The sequence below is a fragment of the Aspergillus alliaceus genome, assembly GCF_009176365.1.
Source record: "Aspergillus alliaceus strain CBS 536.65 unplaced genomic scaffold BDW43scaffold_31, whole genome shotgun sequence".
NCBI classification, from domain to species: Eukaryota; Fungi; Ascomycota; class Eurotiomycetes; order Eurotiales; family Aspergillaceae; genus Aspergillus; species Aspergillus alliaceus.
The window spans coordinates 253,225-273,199 of record NW_022474714.1 but is presented as its reverse complement, the minus strand read 5'-3'; the positions used below and the strand labels follow the sequence as shown (position 1 = coordinate 273,199).

The 19,975-nt window shown below is 48.8% G+C and overlaps 5 protein-coding genes across 5 annotated transcripts; 2 read left to right on the top strand and 3 right to left on the bottom strand.

Annotated features, from left to right (window-relative positions):
- The first annotated feature begins 131 nt into the window (after positions 1–131).
- BDW43DRAFT_130880 (thiamine transporter TPC1) lies at positions 132–1,502 on the top strand. The gene is made up of 4 exons (XM_032038183.1): positions 132–316; positions 370–422; positions 497–650; positions 713–1,502. The coding sequence occupies exons 1-4, from the start codon at positions 284–286 to the stop codon at positions 1,424–1,426; spliced, it is 954 nt and encodes a 317-aa protein (XP_031898804.1). The 5' UTR covers positions 132–283; the 3' UTR covers positions 1,427–1,502.
- An 18-nt stretch (positions 1,503–1,520) lies between these two features.
- Positions 1,521–3,705, bottom strand: BDW43DRAFT_281218 (tubulin alpha chain). Its single transcript, XM_032042476.1, has 7 exons — positions 3,572–3,705; positions 3,345–3,403; positions 3,095–3,248; positions 2,940–3,027; positions 2,812–2,883; positions 2,252–2,755; positions 1,521–2,192 (listed from the first exon to the last, which is right to left on the bottom strand). Exons 1-7 carry the CDS (start codon positions 3,581–3,583, stop codon positions 1,729–1,731), a joined length of 1,353 nt encoding a protein of 450 aa, XP_031898803.1. The 5' UTR covers positions 3,584–3,705; the 3' UTR covers positions 1,521–1,728.
- A 1,882-nt stretch (positions 3,706–5,587) lies between these two features.
- BDW43DRAFT_281211 (uncharacterized protein) lies at positions 5,588–6,026 on the bottom strand. The gene is made up of 2 exons (XM_032042475.1): positions 5,806–6,026; positions 5,588–5,743 (listed from the first exon to the last, which is right to left on the bottom strand). Exons 1-2 carry the CDS (start codon positions 5,941–5,943, stop codon positions 5,651–5,653), a joined length of 231 nt encoding a protein of 76 aa, XP_031898802.1. The 5' UTR covers positions 5,944–6,026; the 3' UTR covers positions 5,588–5,650.
- A 1,638-nt stretch (positions 6,027–7,664) lies between these two features.
- On the top strand, positions 7,665–11,361 carry BDW43DRAFT_130808 (Mechanosensitive ion channel family). Its single transcript, XM_032038180.1, has 3 exons — positions 7,665–7,873; positions 8,145–8,805; positions 8,868–11,361. The coding sequence occupies exons 2-3, from the start codon at positions 8,185–8,187 to the stop codon at positions 11,004–11,006; spliced, it is 2,760 nt and encodes a 919-aa protein (XP_031898801.1). The 5' UTR covers positions 7,665–7,873; positions 8,145–8,184; the 3' UTR covers positions 11,007–11,361.
- Positions 11,362–12,105: 744 nt separating this feature from the next.
- On the bottom strand, positions 12,106–18,206 carry BDW43DRAFT_130810 (protein kinase RIM15). The gene has a single exon (XM_032038182.1). It carries the CDS (start codon positions 17,924–17,926, stop codon positions 12,332–12,334), a length of 5,595 nt encoding a protein of 1,864 aa, XP_031898800.1. The 5' UTR covers positions 17,927–18,206; the 3' UTR covers positions 12,106–12,331.
- Positions 18,207–19,975: the final 1,769 nt, after the last annotated feature.

Here is a 19,975-nt window from a genome sequence, read left to right as displayed (position 1 = left end):
TTTTTTTTTTTTTTTTTTTTTTTTTTTTTTTCCTTTAGAATAGTCTCGCAATCGATAGCTGTTAGTAACCTGGAGAAAAATAACTAGCCAATCCAATTCATTGCTCGTTACCTAAGATTCCCTTTACGTATCATTGACTTAATCTCCATAGGCAATTTTCCCTTAAAAAGCATCCATTAAACCCTTATAAAACCACTATCCTAAGCAAATTCACGAAGACCCCCCCGGTCATCCAATCCATCCCTCCATTTACCCGGCGCCAAAACGCCCATCAGTCACATGCATGTCTGCCGGGGGAGAACATCTCAAAGATGAGGTAAGTCAAGTCAACCTCTCTCTCTCTCTCAACTCTTACTCACAAATGACAAGGGCACGCGACGACAAGTCGTTCTGGCCGGCGGAATCGCGGGCCTAGTCTCACGGTACAGTACACCTCAAAAAACAGTCCAACCCCAACAAACAAAGACTATATAGAATACTAACTACTATCCCAAAGATTCTGCGTCGCGCCCCTCGACGTCGTCAAAATCCGCCTCCAACTCCAAATCCACTCTCTCTCAGACCCAACCTCCCACCTCCACATCCAAGGCCCAGTATACAAAGGCACCCTCTCCACAATCCGATCCATACTTCGTGAAGAAGGTATTCCAGTACGTCCTGTCCTGTCCTATTCACCCTATCCCAAACCACGATCTAATCTAAGTCACACCAGGGGCTATGGAAAGGCAACATCCCAGCAGAACTAATGTACGTCTGCTACGGCGCGCTCCAATTCGCGGCCTACAGAACAACAACCCAAGCATTATCCCAGCTCCCCCATCGCCTCCCCCCGCCCGCCGAATCATTTATAGCTGGCGCAACAGCCGGCGGCCTAGCAACGGCATCAACATACCCACTCGATCTCCTCCGGACGCGATTCGCAGCGCAGGGCACAGAACGCGTCTACACGTCGTTGTTAGCATCGGTGCAGGAGATCGCGCGGAGTGAGGGACACCGGGGGTTTTTTCGAGGATGTAGTGCGGCAATGGGGCAGATCGTGCCATACATGGGGTTGTTTTTTGCGACCTATGAGTCGTTAAGGCCGGTGATGTCTGGGTTGCATGGTTTGCCATTTGGGTCGGGGGATGCGGCGGCTGGGGTGGTCGCGAGCGTGTTGGCCAAGACGGGAGTTTTCCCGTTGGATTTGGTGCGGAAGAGGTTGCAGGTGCAGGGTCCTACGCGCTCCAAGTATATTCATCGGAATATCCCGGAGTATCAGGGGGTGTTCAATACCATGGCGTTGATCGTGCGGACTCAGGGGCTGCGAGGGCTGTACCGCGGCTTGACCGTGAGTCTGATCAAGGCGGCGCCTGCCAGTGCCGTGACCATGTGGACCTACGAGAAGTCGCTGAAACTTCTCCAAGACCTCGAGGTGGCGGCTGAGTGACGGCCGCCCAACCAGGCATTATTAGATTGTACAGTATAGTATAGAATGCATTTTCTGGTTTTTCCCTTTGGTTTCTGAGACGGTGGAACGGGCATCCCTCGCAGGAAATTAAATGTGTATTCATATTTTACTCGCCATATTCTACCGACTGACTATCGGACAAGAAGGAAATAGAACGAACGCTAGGGAAACACGAACAGAAGGGGGTGTCGAAAGTACAAGGAGAGGATACAATTTTGGCACAAATTAAACAAGCCAAGAAGTAGACAGACGAGCAGAGAAGGCGCAGGAATACGAGTCGATCAGTATTCAGGTTCTTCCTCCAGCGGTTCGCCATCGTTGGCGACCTCCTCGTAGTCTTTCTCCAGCGCAGCGAGGTCCTCACGGGCCTCGGAGAACTCTCCTTCCTCCATGCCCTCACCCACATACCAGTGAACGAAGGCACGCTTGGAGTACATAAGGTCGAACTTGTGGTCGAGACGGCCCCAGGCCTCAGAGATGGAGGTGGTGTTGGAGAGCATGCTGACGGAACGGTCGACGGGGGCGAGCTCGCTGCCGGGAACCCGCACCGGCTTCTGGTAGTTAATACCCAGCTTGAATCCGGTAGGGCACCATTCAACCAGATTGAACGAAGCCTTGGCCTTGACCGAGGAGATAGCCTGGTTGCAATCACGGGGCACGGCGTCACCGCGATACAGCAGAACCACAGCCATGTACTTTCCGTTCCGAGGATCGCAGACCACCATCTGGTTGTTAGGTTCGAAGCCTACAGATAATTGTTAGTTATCTTCATCAGTACCTAAGGAGAATGCTGGGGTACCGTACACTGGAAGGTAAGATCCTGCACCTTGAAGCTTTCATGGGAGCTGCGGTTGCTGGACACAACGGGGGCGTAGGAGATCAATGGATAGTGGATACGGGGGAAGGGCACCAGGTTTGTCTGGAATTCGGTCAAGTCGACGTTGAGGGCACCGTCGAAGCGAAGACTGGACGTGATGGAGCTGACAACTTGAGCGATCAGGCGATTCAGATGCTCATAGCTAGGGCGGGGAATATCTAGGTTCCGACGGCAGATGTCATAGACTGCCTCGTTGTCAACGAGGAAGGTGCAGTCGGCATTCTCAATGGTACTGTGGGTGGACAGAACAGCATTGTAGGGCTCAACAACAGCAGTTGAAACGCGAGGAGAAGGATAAACGGCGAACTCTAGCTTAGCCTTTTTGCCGTACTCGGCGGAGAGACGCTCCAGCAATAGCGCGCCGAAACCAGAGCCAGTACCACCACCGAAGGAGTGGAAGACCAGGAAGCCCTGTAGAGAAGAACAGTTATCTGGTTGAAGATCAGTAATAGACTCCGGGCGGTTATGACCGGGATCTGAGTCTCACCGGCCACACGGCGGACGCGATCAGCGACACTGTCCACAAGCTCTTTTCCGATGGTATAGTGACCACGAGCGTCTGTCATGTATCAATTAGCTTTTGTTTCCCTTGATGATACACCGTGGAAGCCGTACAGTTGTTGGCGGCGTCTTCTTTTCCGCTAATCAAAAGCTCGGGATGGAAGAGCTGGCGGTAGTTACCGGTGCGGATTTCATCGATAGGCTAGTAGTATGTCAGCTTAACCAATTCTCGTAAGTATCGTGGTCTTTTCGGTAAGACGATTGCGTACCGAGGGGTCGAGATCAACGAAGATAGAACGGGGGACATATTTGCCGTTGCTGGTCTCAGTGAAAAAGGTCTCAAAGGAACCACCGGAGTTGACTTCATCGGCTGCATCCGGGTCAAGACGACCATCAGCCTTCAGGCCATGCTCTAGGAGGTATCTATATCAGTTGAAATTAGACTGGTTGCGAACTCGTTGCTAGAAGTGGGGTACGTATATGCTGGCATATCGGGCAACGGAAGAGCGGTGAACGTACAACTCCCAAGCGCTGTTACCAAGCTGAGTACCAGCCTGGCCAATGTGAATGTGGCAGATCTGGAGATTTAAAAGATAGGTTAGAATTATCCGCAGTTACATGAGAAACGAGAAGTTCTTGGAAAAGTTGACCGCGAATGGGTAAACCTCAACTGTGGTGGCTCAGGAGAGGGGCGAATGCGGGGGGGGTGGAAAGTAAATAAGGAGCAGATAAGGTGTGGTTCATACCTCGCCTCGCATGATGGCTTCACAAGATAGACGTACACAAGAAATGGTGAGGCAGGAGGAGATCCCAATCGTTGGATGGGAAAGGATTGAACGAAGAGTAAGGTAGTTTGAAGGAATCGAGTTCGAGAGAGAAGACAGGAAGGTGGAGTGATAGTCCAACGTTCGTCCTTGCCCGTGGACCCAATAAACAGAGAGCCAGCCAATCGGGAGCCCTCATGCTCTCCTGACCCATCAGCTGGAGGATCATTACTGTACGTTACCCATCATAAGGTACTATTTTCTGTTCGTTATCTGGACCCTCGATCGCTACCCTCCCACTGCCATAGCAGTAGGTACATGTACGGAGTACATGTAAATATGATATTGACCTGAAGGAAGACCTCAAGAACTCTTTAAATTCATAGATAGACGCATGAATTCGCTTCTCTGCCCATACATCAAGCACCTGCAGTATATCACGACGCTTGCATATAAGAATAACACCCGGGGTCCCTGGCCCGCTCATCGATCTCCGTATCTACTCCATCAGGTACCATACAATAAACTAGACTTTCCCCAGAAGATTATGCACTTAACCTCTGGATCATATAGGCTGGGGGCAGTGCATTATCCTTTCCATTTTGGTCACTATGTTGATGCCTGGGGCTTGAACAGCACTATACCTAAACGAGAAACCGTACGATTTAATTGATCCAAGGCGGAATGGTCCATAACCTATGAGCTAACTCACTGCTGGTCGAATGGAAAGCTGTTAGCTTGCTAAGAAACTACATCATACATCTCAGGAGTCTGGGTTCCATACCTACCTAGTCTTGGGGGAAATTTCTTGACTTTATGGCTGTTGAGGGCTGATAGTAGTAACAACTTCCTTCAAACATCAGGTCGCGTAACGGTTTGCTTGCGGGATGAGGGAAGGTACATAATATTTGTATAAAATCATAGAATTTATAGGGATTATCTTGGGCTGGATAGCTTCTATTGTAGAATTGCTAGTTCTTTCCGTAAACAAGCAAGCTGGAAGTAGACAGTCATACACACGGTATAGCCTAATAACAGTACTAATGGATGAAGAACGACAAGATAGAGGGAAAGAAGGAAATCAAAGAGAGATAAAGAGAGATAAAGGGAGAGAAGGCCGTGGCACCCACAGAGATCTCTCTACATCTTCTATAGGCGGGGTGTTCATCGTGTACCTATAGAATGAGCGTTTCTCCGTTCCGTTGCTTCTACCAAGAGATTAAAAATATTATTCATCTCTCTCTCTCTCTTTTTATTTTTAATTTTTTTTTAATTTTCTCTTCTTTTTTATTTCTTCTTTTTTCTTTTTTTCTCCCGCCCACTCCGCCCACCATCATAATTTACCTAGACCTAAACATGGCATAAGCGAAAAAGAAGCGCAGAAGCAGCTAGAGTGTGAAGACCACCTCTCCCCGTGGGTAACTCCATGGTGATTCATATTGCAAGACCCTTACTAGAAGGGACAGATACCAGCATGCTTCCAACATAGTCAAGATCGTCGTGGTAGCGATCTAGTCCTGGCTAAAATATTCAAAACTGGCACTAGTTGCGCTGTTCTTTGATGTAACGCATGGTGGACAAGTGTTGCAGAACACGGAGCGTGTCCATTTCCCAAGTATGTAAATACAAGACGCTCTCTGGTGCATATAGGCTTGGCTTCAATTAGTGAAAGAATTAGCCATTATATGACGATTGGAGCCTATATATTAGATATGTATAAATTTTGTATATAGTTTCGCTAGTTCTTTAAGAGTGTCTTGATTAGGTACGATTTTCTTAGGTGATAAATTTTCTTGATTCATGATATCACCCTGTCCAACTAGATTGAGTCGTACTTCCAGTGATCGTTCCTTTCTTCATATCAAACTGACACTTTGACATATATTGGTTATTGATAGCCCACCATGTGCTCATGTTTGTGGAATGCGGGGACTGAATGCCGGTATACCTCGGCACACTTGAAGTATGCAAACAGGATAGAGAAATGGCTACATAATCTGACTGGCAGTGCAGTACGGATTGATATAGGCGAATGATAGTTCTAGAATATACAATATTTATCTAACCACATGCGTTTGCAGAGGCCGACCATGGGGAATTGGTTCGAAATGGACATCTGCCGGATAGACGGAAGAACAGCCACTGTGGAGTACACTGTTAACTCTTCGGTTAGTTACTATAAAAGAGTTTATGAAGTGGGTAGGTGCGAGGCCTACCGAATGGTGAGGGGATATCAAAATTTGGGACTGAGTGGTCATAGAGGATCCTGCCGTTAAGTGGCTGATATAGAGCGGGGAACATGTCAGTAGATTCAGTGCTAACAGATCGAGCCGATAACACCAGGAAGATCTCATCTCGACCAACGATCGATGGGATGTACTTTGTAGTGCTGACGGTGCTATATCACGTATGGGGCGGGGTCAAAGTTAGGGTGTGATTTGTTTTTCATTTTCATTTTCATTTTTTTTTTTTTTTCAATAGTGCAGATAGTAGGAATTGTATCAAATCAACAATGAACTCGAAGTTGATCTGTAAGACATGCATTCTATATCACAATTGGTTACTACATATGCACTGGCCTTGCAGAACAAAAATCAGGTTATTGCCCAATATTTTACTACTCCATAGTTACAGATAGGTTCGTTTACTAATAAATACAATTTTTTTGTTGCAAGATCGGTTCTATTAATATTCGCTTCTTTTAAGATTCAGATTAATTTATCCAGTAATCTAGTACCCTCGACTAGTATGAGATCCACTACCGTAGTTATCTTGGACAATGGAACTGTAACCGAACTAATTACTTAATGACATTGTTTCTTAAACTACAACTGATCCATAGAAGAGGGCTACAAACTGAGTTTCTCAGCTGGCGGGAAGCACTGGCTAGACTAGTAGGAGACCCAACGCCGCATGCCGCTGTCAAAAAGGGATGATTGACACATTTTTGAAAGAGAATGGGGAATTTGTTGGAAATGGAATCAGAGCTTGCGGCAAAGGGTGCCTGAGGTGGCGTTTCTTGGCGGTGGCCAACTTCCCATTGTGTGTTTTACTTTGTCCAACCAATGGCGGCCAACCCGGGACTTCGCCGTAGGGTTGTTGCACGACACTTATGAACCTGAGTTAGTACTTACTAGGTCTGGAGTATTCTTCCCCAAATCTGGGTGAATCTATGCAAGAACTCATTCTTTGCAGTAACGCCAGGGTCACTTACGCATGCTGGTTTGAAACCTGCGTCTATCATTATCTAGACCCCCGGTTAGGGGTCTCTTCGACCCTACACGTTCTCGAGACCGACCAGAAGGCTGCGGTATGGTTCTCATTGGTCGAAGCTTCTGGGCCGGGTCCACGCTAGCCGGAAAGCTAAGGTCCCACTGGGACCACTCAGGAGGGGCAGTGGAAAGTGGCCAGAACCACTGATCCAAGCAGACTGTGAACGGATATCTCGATCTGGATTAATGCGAAAAAGCCACATCAGCCCTTTGCCCCTGGTTAGGATCAGGCTCTCAGGTTCTTAAAAGATAAAAATACAATTTAGGTTTAGAGGTCGATATAAGAGTTTTTTGATAACGGGAAGGGCTTGAGTTGGAGTGAATGATTCTGAATATGGACTGGAGAGGATTGGGAAAAGGCGAAGATATTATCCGACCCAAAGAAAGCCCTAATGAAGTCAATTCGCCGACGATCCAAACCCATTGACATCAAATGACAAAACGGTTTGGACTGGAGAAATTCTTCGCATGTTGAAAGAGTCTCCACCCGTCCTTTTTTCCCGTGCGATCGGCATTTTTGTGTGCCCGCATCGTTATTGGAAATTTGCTGCATAATTTCTGTGCTTGTTAATGCTTTCCAACAAACCTTGATCTCTTTCTTTTTTTCTTTTCTTTTTTCTAGTTAATAACTGCTACTACTTACTAGTATCATCTTATTTTATACCTCATTGGGATCTCTCCCCTTTTGGCGCCTCTGTCTTTCTTCCTTTCTCTTTTCCCTCTTTCCTTCTCTTCACCATCGGTTTTGCTTATCTTTCTTCTCTGCACTGTCTCTATATAATTCTTTTCCACACCATATATTTAACTTTCTTTTCTTTCTTTTCTTTCTTTTCTTTCTTTTCTTTCTTTTCTTTCTTTTCTTTCTTTTTTTGGCCTCTCGTATAAACCTCCTTTCCTCTTTTTTTTTTTAGGACCAAGACGTCCCGGGACTATCCTGATACGCACCTCAAATCCCGTCTGCTTCATTAGTGTCTGATACCGGGAAGAGGAGTCCCCACTAGCGTTGGTGAAGGTATGTCTCGTATCGTCCCCATCGCCCCGACACCATATTTATATGCTACTGCCTTTTCCTTTATCTAAATCATCCCTACCCTTCGAGACTTCTTCAGTCTTCTAATCCCAGGGGTCTCATTCGTTCTTTTCTCCCACCTGGTCATTCTCTCTCTCTCTCTTTTTTATTTTTATTTTTTTATTTTTTTTTTAAATATACCTTGTTTGATTCTGACGGTGACCTCAGACCTACTGCGTTCCAATCAATATCATCTTTAACTTACCTAATTAAGCCCCCAAACTCTTTACCGAGACTCCTGGCCTGGTGCCAGCATGTCGACCCCGGTCGAGGAGCGCACAGCTCCAAAATACCCGGAGAAGAAGGACAGGACCGATGGTCACTCCCCAACCTCCGACGAAGGCACTTATATCAACGAGGGCTCGCAAGACACTCACGACAACCACCTCAGGGTGGACACCTCGTATGAAGACGAGCTGGACCGGGCAGCTTTACGCTCGCCTTCTGCCCAGAGGGAAGAATCCAAACGCCTCGAAGATGATCTAGCTCTCCTCGAAGCAGAGCGTATGGCGTCGCGCTCCACCCATGAGGATACTGAGAAGGATGGCGAACGGACCTCGATATCGCGGACTCGCTCACTTCGCTCACAGAATGTAGACGAGTTCGACGAGGCCACTAACCCCTTACATGAAAAGGCCGCGGTCTACAACCCACCGGAGGATCCCAACACGAGCATCGCTAGATTCATCAAGAAGATTCATGCGTCAAGTTTTCTCGTCCGCTACATTACCTATATTGTGCCCTTGGTTCTTATTTTGCTGATCCCGCTGCTGGTCGGCGCACTGGCTTACCCGAAGGCGAACGTGGGAGGTGTCAAACTGCTGTGGTTCTCTGTTTGGTTGGAAATTGTCTGGTTGACTCTGTGGGCCGGTAGAGTACGTCTCATTTCTTTCGTCGTGGTTGCGATTGCGGTTTAGCTGACAATTGCTTGTGTTAGATTATGGCCAAATGTATTCCTGTCGCTGCAGGGTTGCTGGCTAGTATCTTCACAAACAACGCGAAGAAGTGGCGCGACATGGCAAAGCAGTTGGAGCTGCACGCGACCCTTTTCTTTTGGTGGTTGGGCGTTGAGATTTCTTTTCTGCCCACGATGAAAAGTCACCATGTGAACGGTGACTCGACAACGCGTTCGTGGGAGAAAACAGTCAATAAGATTATCATCTCCATCTTCGTCTGGACGATTTTGAACTATATTGAGAAGATCATTATCCAACTGATCGCCATCAATTTCCATACACGGACTTATGCTGATCGAATCGAGATCAACAAATTCCAGATCGGCAGCTTGACCAAATTATACGACTTCTCTCGCAATAGGATTACTCAGAAGGATGAGGAATTTGAAGAAAAGCAAGAGAGCGGTGGCAGTGGCGCCAAGACCCCATTGCATATTCCACTACAGTACGCCGGAAAGGCGCAGCGAGTAGCCAAAGGCGCGTTGAATAAGGTTGGAGATATGGCGGGAGCAGTGGCCGCAGATTTCACTGGCCGGAAGGCGACCAATAGTACTCACCCCTACCAAGTAGTTCTGACCCTGTTGCGGACCACTTCGGGCTGCCAGGTTCTGGCCCGGCGACTCTATCGGACCTTCGTGCGCGATGGATTTGATACTGTCTTTGCTGGTGATCTTAAGGAGGCCTTTGACAACAGCGACGAAGCCGAGGCCGCATTTATCATGTTTGACAAGGATATGAATGGCGATATCTCGATGGACGAGCTGGAGGCGGTTTGCGTGGAAATCGGACGGGAACGCAAGGCGATTACCGCATCTCTGAAGGATCTAGACTCGGTCGTCTCACGACTTGACAATGTTTTGGAGTTCTTTGTACTCGTCATTACATTGATAGTCTTTTTGTCTCTCATCTCGACTTCGGCTTCTGGAGTACTCACGTCCGCGGGTTCCAGTATCCTCGCCTTGTCTTGGCTCTTTTCAGCCACTGCGCAGGAGTTTCTGCAGTCGATCGTCTTCGTCTTCGTCAAGCATCCATTCGATGTAGGCGATCGTGTGACGATTTATGGTAACTCAGGTGACGCTGGCTTGGGTGATGACTATTTTGTCAAGCAAATCTCGCTTCTCTACACGGAGTTTAAGAAGATGCAGGGTCACGTCGTCCAGGCACCGAACAGCTATCTAAACACACTCTTCATCCTCAATCAACGCAGATCTGGCGCCCTCGCTGAAGCCGTCCCTATTATCATCAAGTACGGCACGACGCTCGAACAGATTGATGCCTTGCGCCAACGCCTGTTGGAATTTGTCCGAAGCGAAAAGCGCGAGTTCCAGACCAACATCTTGACCGAGATGCGTGCCGTGACCGAAAACTTCTCCGTGACTCTCAACGTTGTCTTCTTCTACAAGTCCAACTGGCAGAATGAAGGACTGCGTCTGCAACGTCGCAACAAGTTCATCTGTATGCTCATGGTCGCCTTGCAGGAGATCGGCATTGAGGGCCCACGCATGAACCTCCAGGGTGCCCGTGTCGACATCCCCTTCCATGTCTCGGGCTTCCCATCTCAGATGTCCACAGCAGACAACAGAGATGTCCGGCCGCCACCGACCCCTGTCCACGACGAAAGTACTGGTCACAGCAGCTCCAGCGCCACCCGCCACCCATCGATCCTACGAAAAGGTATGAACACCGCCGCTGCCCGTGCTCGTGGCGAGTCGTTTCAGCCCCGCAAGCATGTAGACTTCTCGCTAGGAATGCGCGAATTCTCCTCCGGTGATGTAATGGGCGATGTGTTCGAAACCCGCTCCCCTCGTATTGATGACGTCGTCCGCTTCTCCAACCGTGAAGCTGCTCAGCGTCGCATTCAGGAGGAGGAAGAGGAGGCCGAACGCCAAAGTCGCACATCGTCCTCCAGGGCACGACGTCCATCCAACCTCAGCGTCCCATCTCAACCGGGTGATGGTCGTCGGTCGACCGAATCCCAAGGCACTCATAGCCTGTCCTCCATCAGTCGCAACCGCTTCTTCCGCCACCGCTCCAGTACCAGCCGGGAGCGTGACGATTTGGCAGAGCAAGGCCGATATGACACGGGCGATATCCGCCCTGTTTCGCAGGGCGCCAAATAATCTCGAACCGTTTTGTATACGTACCTTTTCATTCTCTCTTATATTACTTTTCTGGTTAAAAACACATTCGATCGATCATACATACTGCCATCTATCTGATACCTACGCGCACATGATCCACGTTATTTAATGGGTGATACTATGGGCGGCATCGTTCTTCTTTTCGGTTTTTGGATATGATGGGGCAAGACTGAGTCTCTAAGTTCATGTTCACGTGGGCATATGCATTTTTAAAGCCGGCGGTTTTGTATATGCGTTCTTAAACATAGTACTCCACCCTATAAATGTCAGGTTTTCTCATTGTCATTTAATAAATTATTAGACTTTACGAGATTGATAATTAGCTAGCTTGAAGCATTTTAGCCTGATCATACAGGTGCATCTTGTGAATAGTTCTTATAGACTTTCAATCTGAAACTTATCTTCACATCATTAATGTGTATAGAAGGGGACAGTCCACACCAAGTAGTGTTAACAAATCGATTGACCAACCCCACATACCTATACATGATATATCTTCATTCGAACTAAGAAATACAAAATCTCATAATGGTATACAACCCACGAATAAAATACATAATAACCAAAGAATCAGACCAAACACCCCAAGACGCCATATAAATAAATCATAAGTATCATATCATAAAGTACATATAAAATATCTACTGAAAAAATCAAAGCCATAATAAGTCCTATACAATGCATTCCGAATGCTAGAAAATTTGCTTTTTTTTTTTTTTTTTTACTTTTTTCTCTCCCTCGAGACTCAATCTCAAGTCAAACAAAAGCTTTCTTTGTCCTGCGGTTCACCTTTTTTTTTGCCTCTTGCCTGGACAGGTTTGTGTATTTCATACATACATGACTTTTTTTAAGGTTTTCAGATGATAATGGGGATGAGTGGATGGAACAAAGGAGAATGAAATATGTGGAAGCTATTGAAGCAAGCAATAGAAGAGGATATTTGAGCTGAGCAGGAAACAAACATGGAAAGAAAAGGAAAGGCAGGTAACTCAAATGGCCTGATTGAGATAGATGATAATTGATGGTACTCCGAAACACCCGCTTGACCTGGCGATGGAAATTTGGAAAGAAAAATGAGTTTAAAAGAAAACAGAATGGAGAGTACTTTGACAACTGAGACAAATCCGATCATAAGAAAGAAGAAAAAAATACAGAGAAAGGGAAGTAAGCTATGAATGAACAGGAGACGAGATGGGATATCTCTGGTGAGCAACAAAACAATGCAGCTCCATCCTGAATGAGGTGAGCAATATCTATCACCCAAGGCAAACGGTCTATCTTATCAACCAGAGTGTAAACGCTCTCTATTTTGGTCCTTGGCGAGGGGTAACCTCTGGGTCTGGGTCGAGGGAAGGGGTATGTATTGGCCGCGGAGTAGCTTCGGAATCTGGTATTGTATCCGTATCATCGTCAGTGCTGAGCATTTTGACGAATGGTGTGTTTGGGTCAACTAGCATGGCCTCGTCGCCATCTTCTTGCGTGAACACAATGGGAGGAGTTATGTGGCCCTTCTTGAGCGTCTCCGTGCTAGTTTCTGGACTATTCACAACGCCTGTCTCACTATCCCTATGGGCAAACGAGGACCCTAGATGTGGCACCGTCGAGAAACCACGGCTGATATTTGATGCGGAAAGTGTGGGAGACTGCTTAGGGCTATAGTTCTCATCGACCGACCGCGCAATAACGTCTCTGGAAAATTGAAGCCCCTCAAATTTGTCCTCTATGCCTAAGGTGCTTGGGGATTCCGCTCGCTCCTCAGTGATGCTCTCGGAGCCTCCGCTCCTTCTTCTATCCAGCGATTCTCTCTCCTTTTTGAGCAACTCTTCACTGCCACTGACCACACTGCCTCTGCTGTTGGTTCTCATCATCTCTATACCCAACTTAGAGCCTGGGCGGGTTGAACGATTTCTTGGGCTTTGTGTGCGTGAATGGGAACGCCCAAGTTCTTCGTCTTCGTCATCTCCAGATTCCGCGCATTCATAACGTTTCTTTTCCAATGACTCTCTCTTTGCCCGAATCGCTTCACTAGAGCGTTGCTTTCGAGGGGTAAGCGTACCGGACACATCCATGGCAGCTGGGGCGGAGACAGCATGAAGCAGATGCGGTAGAGGCGCAGCTTCTGAGCGGATTCGAGTATTAGGATCAGTGACTCCTTGGGTTGAATCTCCTTGACTTGCAGCGGCATCCCCAGATATACCTAGCCCGCCTTGACTCGGACCCCATTCATCATTCTTACGGCTGACGACCACAGAGGCATCCTCGGCCTTGACAGATTCCAAATCACCGAAGTAGCTACTGCCGATGGAGTCTGCACGGCTAGACCCTTGATACGAGCTCCCGGGTACCGGTACAAAGCTAGACGATGTAGTTGAACTTGGACTCTGTTCGGTAGGAACAGGCATCTGACGCGGCGTTGCAGACGGCACAGCTAACGGGTGTGAGAGGTTGAAATCATTTGGAGGGGGTTTCCATTGGCAGAATTTGCACAATGCTTGGGTAAGCTTGGTCAAGGTGGGAGGCTTCTCGATCAGCGCGTCAAAGTGGTGGGTCTCTGGTAAGTCTTTCAAGTAACCCGTGACCGCAATGATAGGGGTATGGCGATTTGTACTTCGTGTCTCTCGAACCATACGCGCAACATCGGCTCCATTTACCTGTGGCAACTTGAACTCCGTCATAATAATATCAAATTGCACTTCACTGAGGGCGTAGCGAGCAGCCTCTGCGCCGTTCACGGCAGTGATTGTACGGCAACGGAGCTTCTCAAATAGGCGTTCCATCACCATCCTGGAAACCGGATGATCCTCACAGATAAGCACGTCCAGTGGTCGAAAGAAAGGACCGTCAGGCATGTTGATCTGGGAAAGGCGTCTAGAGCTTTGACGTTGTCGTTGGTATTTGAGCAATTGCTTTGTGCGTGGGTCCTCATTGTCGGATGAGGATGGTGAGATATCGTTGAACAATTGGCTGCGTCGCTTGTAATGGCCAGCAACATATGATTCTTTGGCAAGGGACGAAGATAAATCACCATCCTGGGACCCAATTGTCTGCGATCTGGCTCTCGTGGGCGCACTACCATGACGAGACGGGCCCGAGGGTGTCTTATCAGGTGAATGGGCTATGGGTCGGCTTGTTTTCGCTGGAGAAGATGCGGTTGAACTGATTTTTAGGCTTGCCATACGACTTTGGTCAGAACTAGCAGGTTGACCAGAGGCACTGGAGTGGTGGGAGTTAGCTGAAGAAGATCCAGATGTCTTTCTACGCTCATGGTTATGATGACCAGTGCTGAATTGAACAAGCAATGGGGATGAGGGCTGAGATGGACGACTGGGAGAAGAGTTTGCTTGACTTGACGGTGATGAGGGCCGATTGTTTCCTTTGGTTTGCGACATGGTTCGCTGCAACGGCATTGGCAAAGGACTTCCTTCCAGTGAAGGACCAGATGAAGGCGGCGCCGGGCCTTGTCCCTGGTTCTGGCTCTGCGCTTGCCCTTGGTCCTTTGCTTGTGAAGGTTGCTGGGGGTTTGTGGGAGAAAACTGGCGCTGCTGTGCTTGCATCGCCTCTTGGCGCAGTTTCTGGATCACATCTTTGTTTGCCTTCTCAAGCATAGGAAGGTTCTTGAAGGAGAAGCTGCCAAAGTCGTCCTCCAAGGAAGGCTCACTCAGCCTTCTGCTACGCGACTCGCGGACATGAGGCGGTATGTGCAGCGGCATCAAGGGTCGCTTTGCTGAATTGATCTGCGAGCGTACCTTGAAAAGGGCGTCGTGGGGGCGATCTTGATATGATCCGGTGGTCACAGGACGAGGGGAATCCCCATCCTCTAGTTCCTCAGAGAAGGCTTGCAATGTAGCTCCCCGGGCATCAAAATACTCGGTGTCCTCAGGATTCTCAAGGTTTGGAACAAATTGAGCTTTGTCTTCCAGTAGGGTGTCCCAGTTAATATCCGAGAACCAAGGATGGCTACGGATCTCTGCGCCCCCATTCGGAAACTTTTCTTCTGCGTTGGCTCCAATCCGCCGGGCAGGATCCAGAGTCATTAACTTATTCATTAGATCGATAGCCTCCGGAGTAGTCAACAGCTCAGCTTCTCCCGGCCAGTTAATTCTTCGGTGGAGAATGTTGTCGAACACTTCGTCCGGGGTATTCGCATTGAAAGGAGGATAGCCGAAGAGGAATTCAAACATAATACAACCCAAGGACCACCAGTCACTCATCTCATCCTGCCCTACGCCGTTGATTGTCTCAGGAGCCAGATAATCCGGAGTACCAACAAAACGTCGGCTGTGGTCCTCAGGGTCGAAGAGCGCCATCAATGGCGGCATCATAGTTTGCTGCGGCGGAGTTCCGTGCGGAGCTGAACTAGGTATTGACTGGAGTGGAAATAGGCGAGGGGATTCGCCCGCTTCACTTTGACCCTCTTCCTCGGTCAAGCTACTAGCGCCAGGTACGGGAACAGGTAATGAGCCCTGCGATTCATTTGAGTCATTGAGGGATAGGGTCCGGAACACTGAATTCAGCCCTTCGCTACCAACACTATCGCTGCGATATCCCGACGCCCGGCGAGAAGTCTGTCGGCTCAGTCCGCTCTGATTGAGGTTGAAATAAGATGGTTGGGGAATGCTGCCAGCAACATCGGGGGTCATCAATGGCGTAGACCCTGGTGAGCCGCTACCCTGAAAATCAAACGAGGCTGACCGAGAGGAGGTGATGGATGTAGCGCGAGGGAAAGGTCCCTGTTTCAGAAGATCAGGAGCTGGTTCATTGTTCATACTCTTCAAAACCCGTTTCTGACGCCCGACGAGGCCCATCCGGGACAATCCGAAATCCGTCAACTTAAGATGACCCGTTTGATCAATGAGCAGATTATCTGGTTTCAGATCTCGATGGACGATACCTCTGCTATGAAGATGTTCTACCCCGAGAACTACTTCTGCGATATACTTTTTAGCCCAATCCTCAGGGAGTCCAGCTAAGATCTTAACAAGAGATGCACAATCACCCCCATTGAGGTATTCCATTACCAGATAGAGATAATCTTTGCTGGAAAACGTCCAGTATAATTTGGCAACGAAGTCACTTTCTCCCTGCCACATCATAATAGCCCGTTCCGCTTTGACATTGGTGACCTGATTCTTGGCAACCATATCCGCCTTCTTCAATACCTTAATAGCGAAATATTCCCCAGTGGTCTTCTTTTTCGACAAATATACGCTACCGAAGGCACCTTTGCTGATAGGCTTGATCACCTCGAAATCTTTGATGGATGGCGGTGCTGGTCGGGGTTGCGGCTGGCTAGCTGATGTTAGGTGTGGCGACACGGGTGGCCGGGGAGCGTCGGATGAAGTTGCCGAGGATTGGCGACGATGATGGCGGAAGTGATGATGAGCTATTTCCCCGGCGTTCGTCGATGGAGAAACGATGGGAGACGGCAAGCTTTCGGCACCACTAGAAAGGCGAGGTTTGGGCATTCGCAACGGGGAATGGGGCCCAGAAATTCGAGCGGGCGAATGTCCCCGGCGAGGGGAGCTCGATAGCCCAGGAAGTACTAGACTCCTGCGCTTTCTGTCTAAGCTGCGATCGGAACATGGAGAGTCCGTTCGTATGGCGCCAGGGAAGGCAGATGAGAGGACGCTGCTATCACTTATCTCTCCAGCATCGAAATCTGCCGATGCGAGACCGCGGCGAGAGGGCTGAGACGTACCCAGCACGCCGGCAACGCTCTTGTGAGAACGCGGAGTGGGACATTCCATTGGGCTGTTTGACCCAGTAGATACGGCAACCGATGAGGATTTTCCTTCAGAGGAATGGGGAGACTGATGTCGATCAGGAGAGTTCCGCATGGACATGGTCAAAGCAGACATGGGACGAGGTAACGATATGGACTCTCGAGGCTGGCTCTGGCTCGATACAGGGCCAGGGTCGGTAGTATCATCAAGGATGTCCTGCGTAGCCTCATCCTCGGATGAGCTAGTGTCGCTTAGCTGGCCGGCTGCGATACGCTCGGCCTTGCTGAGGGCTGCAGTAATACATTCTTCCACCAACACAGTATATTCGATGCGAATTCGCTCAGCGTACTCGACAATCCTGCGGTAGCGAATAGTGGCGTCCACTTTTGCCTTCGCCACTTGCTCTGTATCCATGCACAAAGCAGCCAAGCCTTGCTCTTGTTCTAGGGTATTGGTACTCGGTGACTGCCACTGAAGAACCTGGGAGATTCGGGATTCTGATTGTGGGGACAGGGTTCGAAAGTCGTCGCTTATGTCTACGCGGGTCTCCTTTAGTACCGGCATGTTGATCTCCAAAGCCGTATCGCAGAGATCCAGAATCAGTTCGACAACGCGAGACAATGGCCGTCGGACAGCGAACGAGCGACCACGGGAATGTCCCACGCCCGAGACTGAGTGGTCTCTAGACCTAGGTGGAGTGGCGGGGGCAGAGCTGGAATTAGAAACAGAGCCCGACGATGGTGCCGATACAACAACGGACGGTCCAATGGGCTGTCCTTTGTACTCTGGCTGGGGTAAGGGCGGGTTGGTTTCGCCTAACACCAAGGGTCTACCTTGCCTAACCTCAAGAGCGTCCAGCACCTTTACGATCGCATGGCGGTGCTCATTAAGGTTTTCCTGGGCAATCTGAACATCCATTTCAGCCCGGTGTTCTTGTAGACAAAGATCCGAATGTTTCTCGAACCACCAGGGTGTGATTTGACGCTCGCAGATTCGGCACAATACCGGGTTCGGGGCCGGATGCTTAGAGGGGTCGGGTTCGGTGGCAGCAGCTTCTGCTAAAGTCGTCAAGTAATTCGCTAACACTTCCGCTCCGACACCTAGAGACTCAACTAACAGAGGAGGGAGGTCAATGGTGACTTCTCGTGGTTCGGTGAACGGTCGCAACATCCACATAGTCTACATTTAATCACCCAGTTAGCTTTTCATCCATCATCCCCGCAATGAGAGTAACACCTACATGGCCAGTCCCGTCCGCCGTCCGGTCAAACGCCATGATTCCCTGTGCCTCCATACTGAGGATATCATGGTTGTGCTCCTCCGTCTCTGCAAGCGGCCCCTCCTGGCCGCCCGCACCTTCAGTTTCACCGGTTTCTGTAGTCTCCGCTTCCAAGGGCCGTGGTTCAGGGCTGTATTTCAGAACAGAATCGGGACCCATCTGCAATGAGAAGCGAATAAACCGACTTCGAGAGTCATCTTCCTTCATAGCCTCCACCGCGTCTTGAAAGGCGTTTTTGTTATCGACGATAAGCTCCGAGATCATTCGTCCTTCCACTGATTCTGGGTCGGTTCCCACGACCTGTTTCCACGACGGACTGACCCATTTGATACGGCCATCGAGATCCAGGTCGACGATTACGTTCAACGTCTGTTCCGCCACCTCCTTCAAGTCCGCACGTTCCTCCTGCATATCATTGTCGTCACTGTAGGAGCGATTCGAAGGGATTAAGCTAGGAATGATGCTCCGGGCCTCCTGCCGTAAGGCAGTTACGGCCGGAGGCGCCAGGAACTGGGGACTCTGGGTGCCATTGCCCGCCATGGTGACTGGCAAGGGTTCTGCGGCGGTAGGGAGGGATCACCGCGAGGACGCCAGTTATCGTATGCAAAAAGACAAGCGAAAAAATCAACGATGAGCAGAGCCAGGCAGACCGTCTGCCGGGCAGAGCGGGTGCCCTTAGAAATGATGTTATGGATTCATCCGCAACATCAACGGGCCATGGCTAAATTGCGGGGCGTGAATTGAAGCGAAAACGACCCTGGTTGATGGCGGAATACTGAAATGTTGTTTTTGTAGACCTCAGAAAATGGTGGGAAAAAAAAAATCACCCCCAAGTCACCAAAAAAAATTAGTTATCGTGATCACGTAAGGACTGGAAAGGGAAGGGAATGAAGAAGGCAGTGTCTATGCGGGGAACGGCGCGACGGAGGCGTCAACGCGAAGCCAGGGTGATCGACAAGAGTCAACCCCAAGACGAGGTCGACTGAATGGAAGAGAGTCAAACAGATAGATGTGCTAAAAAGGGCGGGAAATCCGGCAAAGGACGATTGACAGCATGGATTGACGAGAAAAAGAACGGGAGAAGGGGGACGAGGGGGAGAGGACGAATAATAAAACGGTAACGAGGCAGTTGAGTTGAAAGGCAAGAGAGTGGAAGTAAGTGTGAAGTGTGAGTGGGTGGAGAGATTAGTAGTACATCGGAGTGTACGGAGTAGGTAAGGATAGGCCGTAAAGTAAGGTAACGGTCGCGAAAGACAAGCAGCCAAGTGACACTCGCAGAAAAAAGAAAGGAAAAAGAAAAGAAAAGCTGAAGTCCCAGGTGAGGATGGTGGTCCAATCCCTCAGTAATCTAGTCTTGACAAGAAACGTATTAACTAGTCTTTCCTGACGTTTTGCCCAGAATTTCATCCCCCATTTCCCTGAAACTTCATATTCTTTTCTCTTTCACTTCTTCTGAGAATTGATGTTTGACCCACCCGCTTAGCTGTAATTGTTCGGTATCGTCGTTTTAGTCTAGCTTCTAGTGACAACAAGAGGAACCCATTTCGAGAATAGTATGGTTCTTATTCTTATTTTTATTATCAATGATCCACCATTGATAGACAATTTATAGTATTCTGAACGAGTAAATACAACACTGGTGACCGACCACGCCATCAACCTCCTACTCTCTTCATCTAGACCTTTCGATCCAAATAAAAAAAAAATAAAAAATAAAAAACTAGTTCTCCAACATTCTCCAAAACTTACTCCTGCGGTAAGAAAACCCAAAATATCATATATACATGCATATACAATGTATATATGATATAAACTGATCGAAGCTCCCCGAACGTTCCTGAGTCCACTACATCATGGGAGTTCGCCGAAAAGCTGGCACGGACCTGGGCTCGGCCTTCAACCATCAGCAGGGTAGGTGACCTTCAAGAGACCATGGGAGCACAGGG

Bases quoted from the DNA above. Each gene is read 5' to 3' on its own strand.
- BDW43DRAFT_130880 (XM_032038183.1), top strand. From the start codon at position 284: ATGTCTGCCGGGGGAGAACATCTCAAAGATGAG. The intron at 317-369 runs GTAAGTCAAGTC...ACAAATGACAAG, and splicing joins GAGAACATCTCAAAGATGAG to GGCACGCGACGACAAGTCGT. The intron at 423-496 runs GTACAGTACACC...ACTATCCCAAAG, and splicing joins ATCGCGGGCCTAGTCTCACG to ATTCTGCGTCGCGCCCCTCG.
- BDW43DRAFT_281218 (XM_032042476.1), bottom strand. The intron at 3,249-3,344 runs GTACGTTCACCG...CAACTGATATAG, and splicing joins GGTAACAGCGCTTGGGAGTT to ATACCTCCTAGAGCATGGCC. The intron at 2,193-2,251 runs GTACGGTACCCC...AATTATCTGTAG, and splicing joins GCAGGATCTTACCTTCCAGT to GCTTCGAACCTAACAACCAG.
- BDW43DRAFT_281211 (XM_032042475.1), bottom strand. From the start codon at position 5,943: ATGAGATCTTCCTGGTGTTATCGGCTCGATCTGTTAGCACTGAATCTA. The intron at 5,744-5,805 runs GTAGGCCTCGCA...AAGAGTTAACAG, and splicing joins TGATATCCCCTCACCATTCG to TGTACTCCACAGTGGCTGTT.
- BDW43DRAFT_130810 (XM_032038182.1), bottom strand. From the start codon at position 17,926: ATGTGGATGTTGCGACCGTTCACCGAACCACGAGAAGTCACCATTGAC.
- BDW43DRAFT_130808 (XM_032038180.1), top strand. From the start codon at position 8,185: ATGTCGACCCCGGTCGAGGAGCGCACAGCTCCAAAATACCCGGAGAAG. The intron at 8,806-8,867 runs GTACGTCTCATT...TGCTTGTGTTAG, and splicing joins TGACTCTGTGGGCCGGTAGA to ATTATGGCCAAATGTATTCC.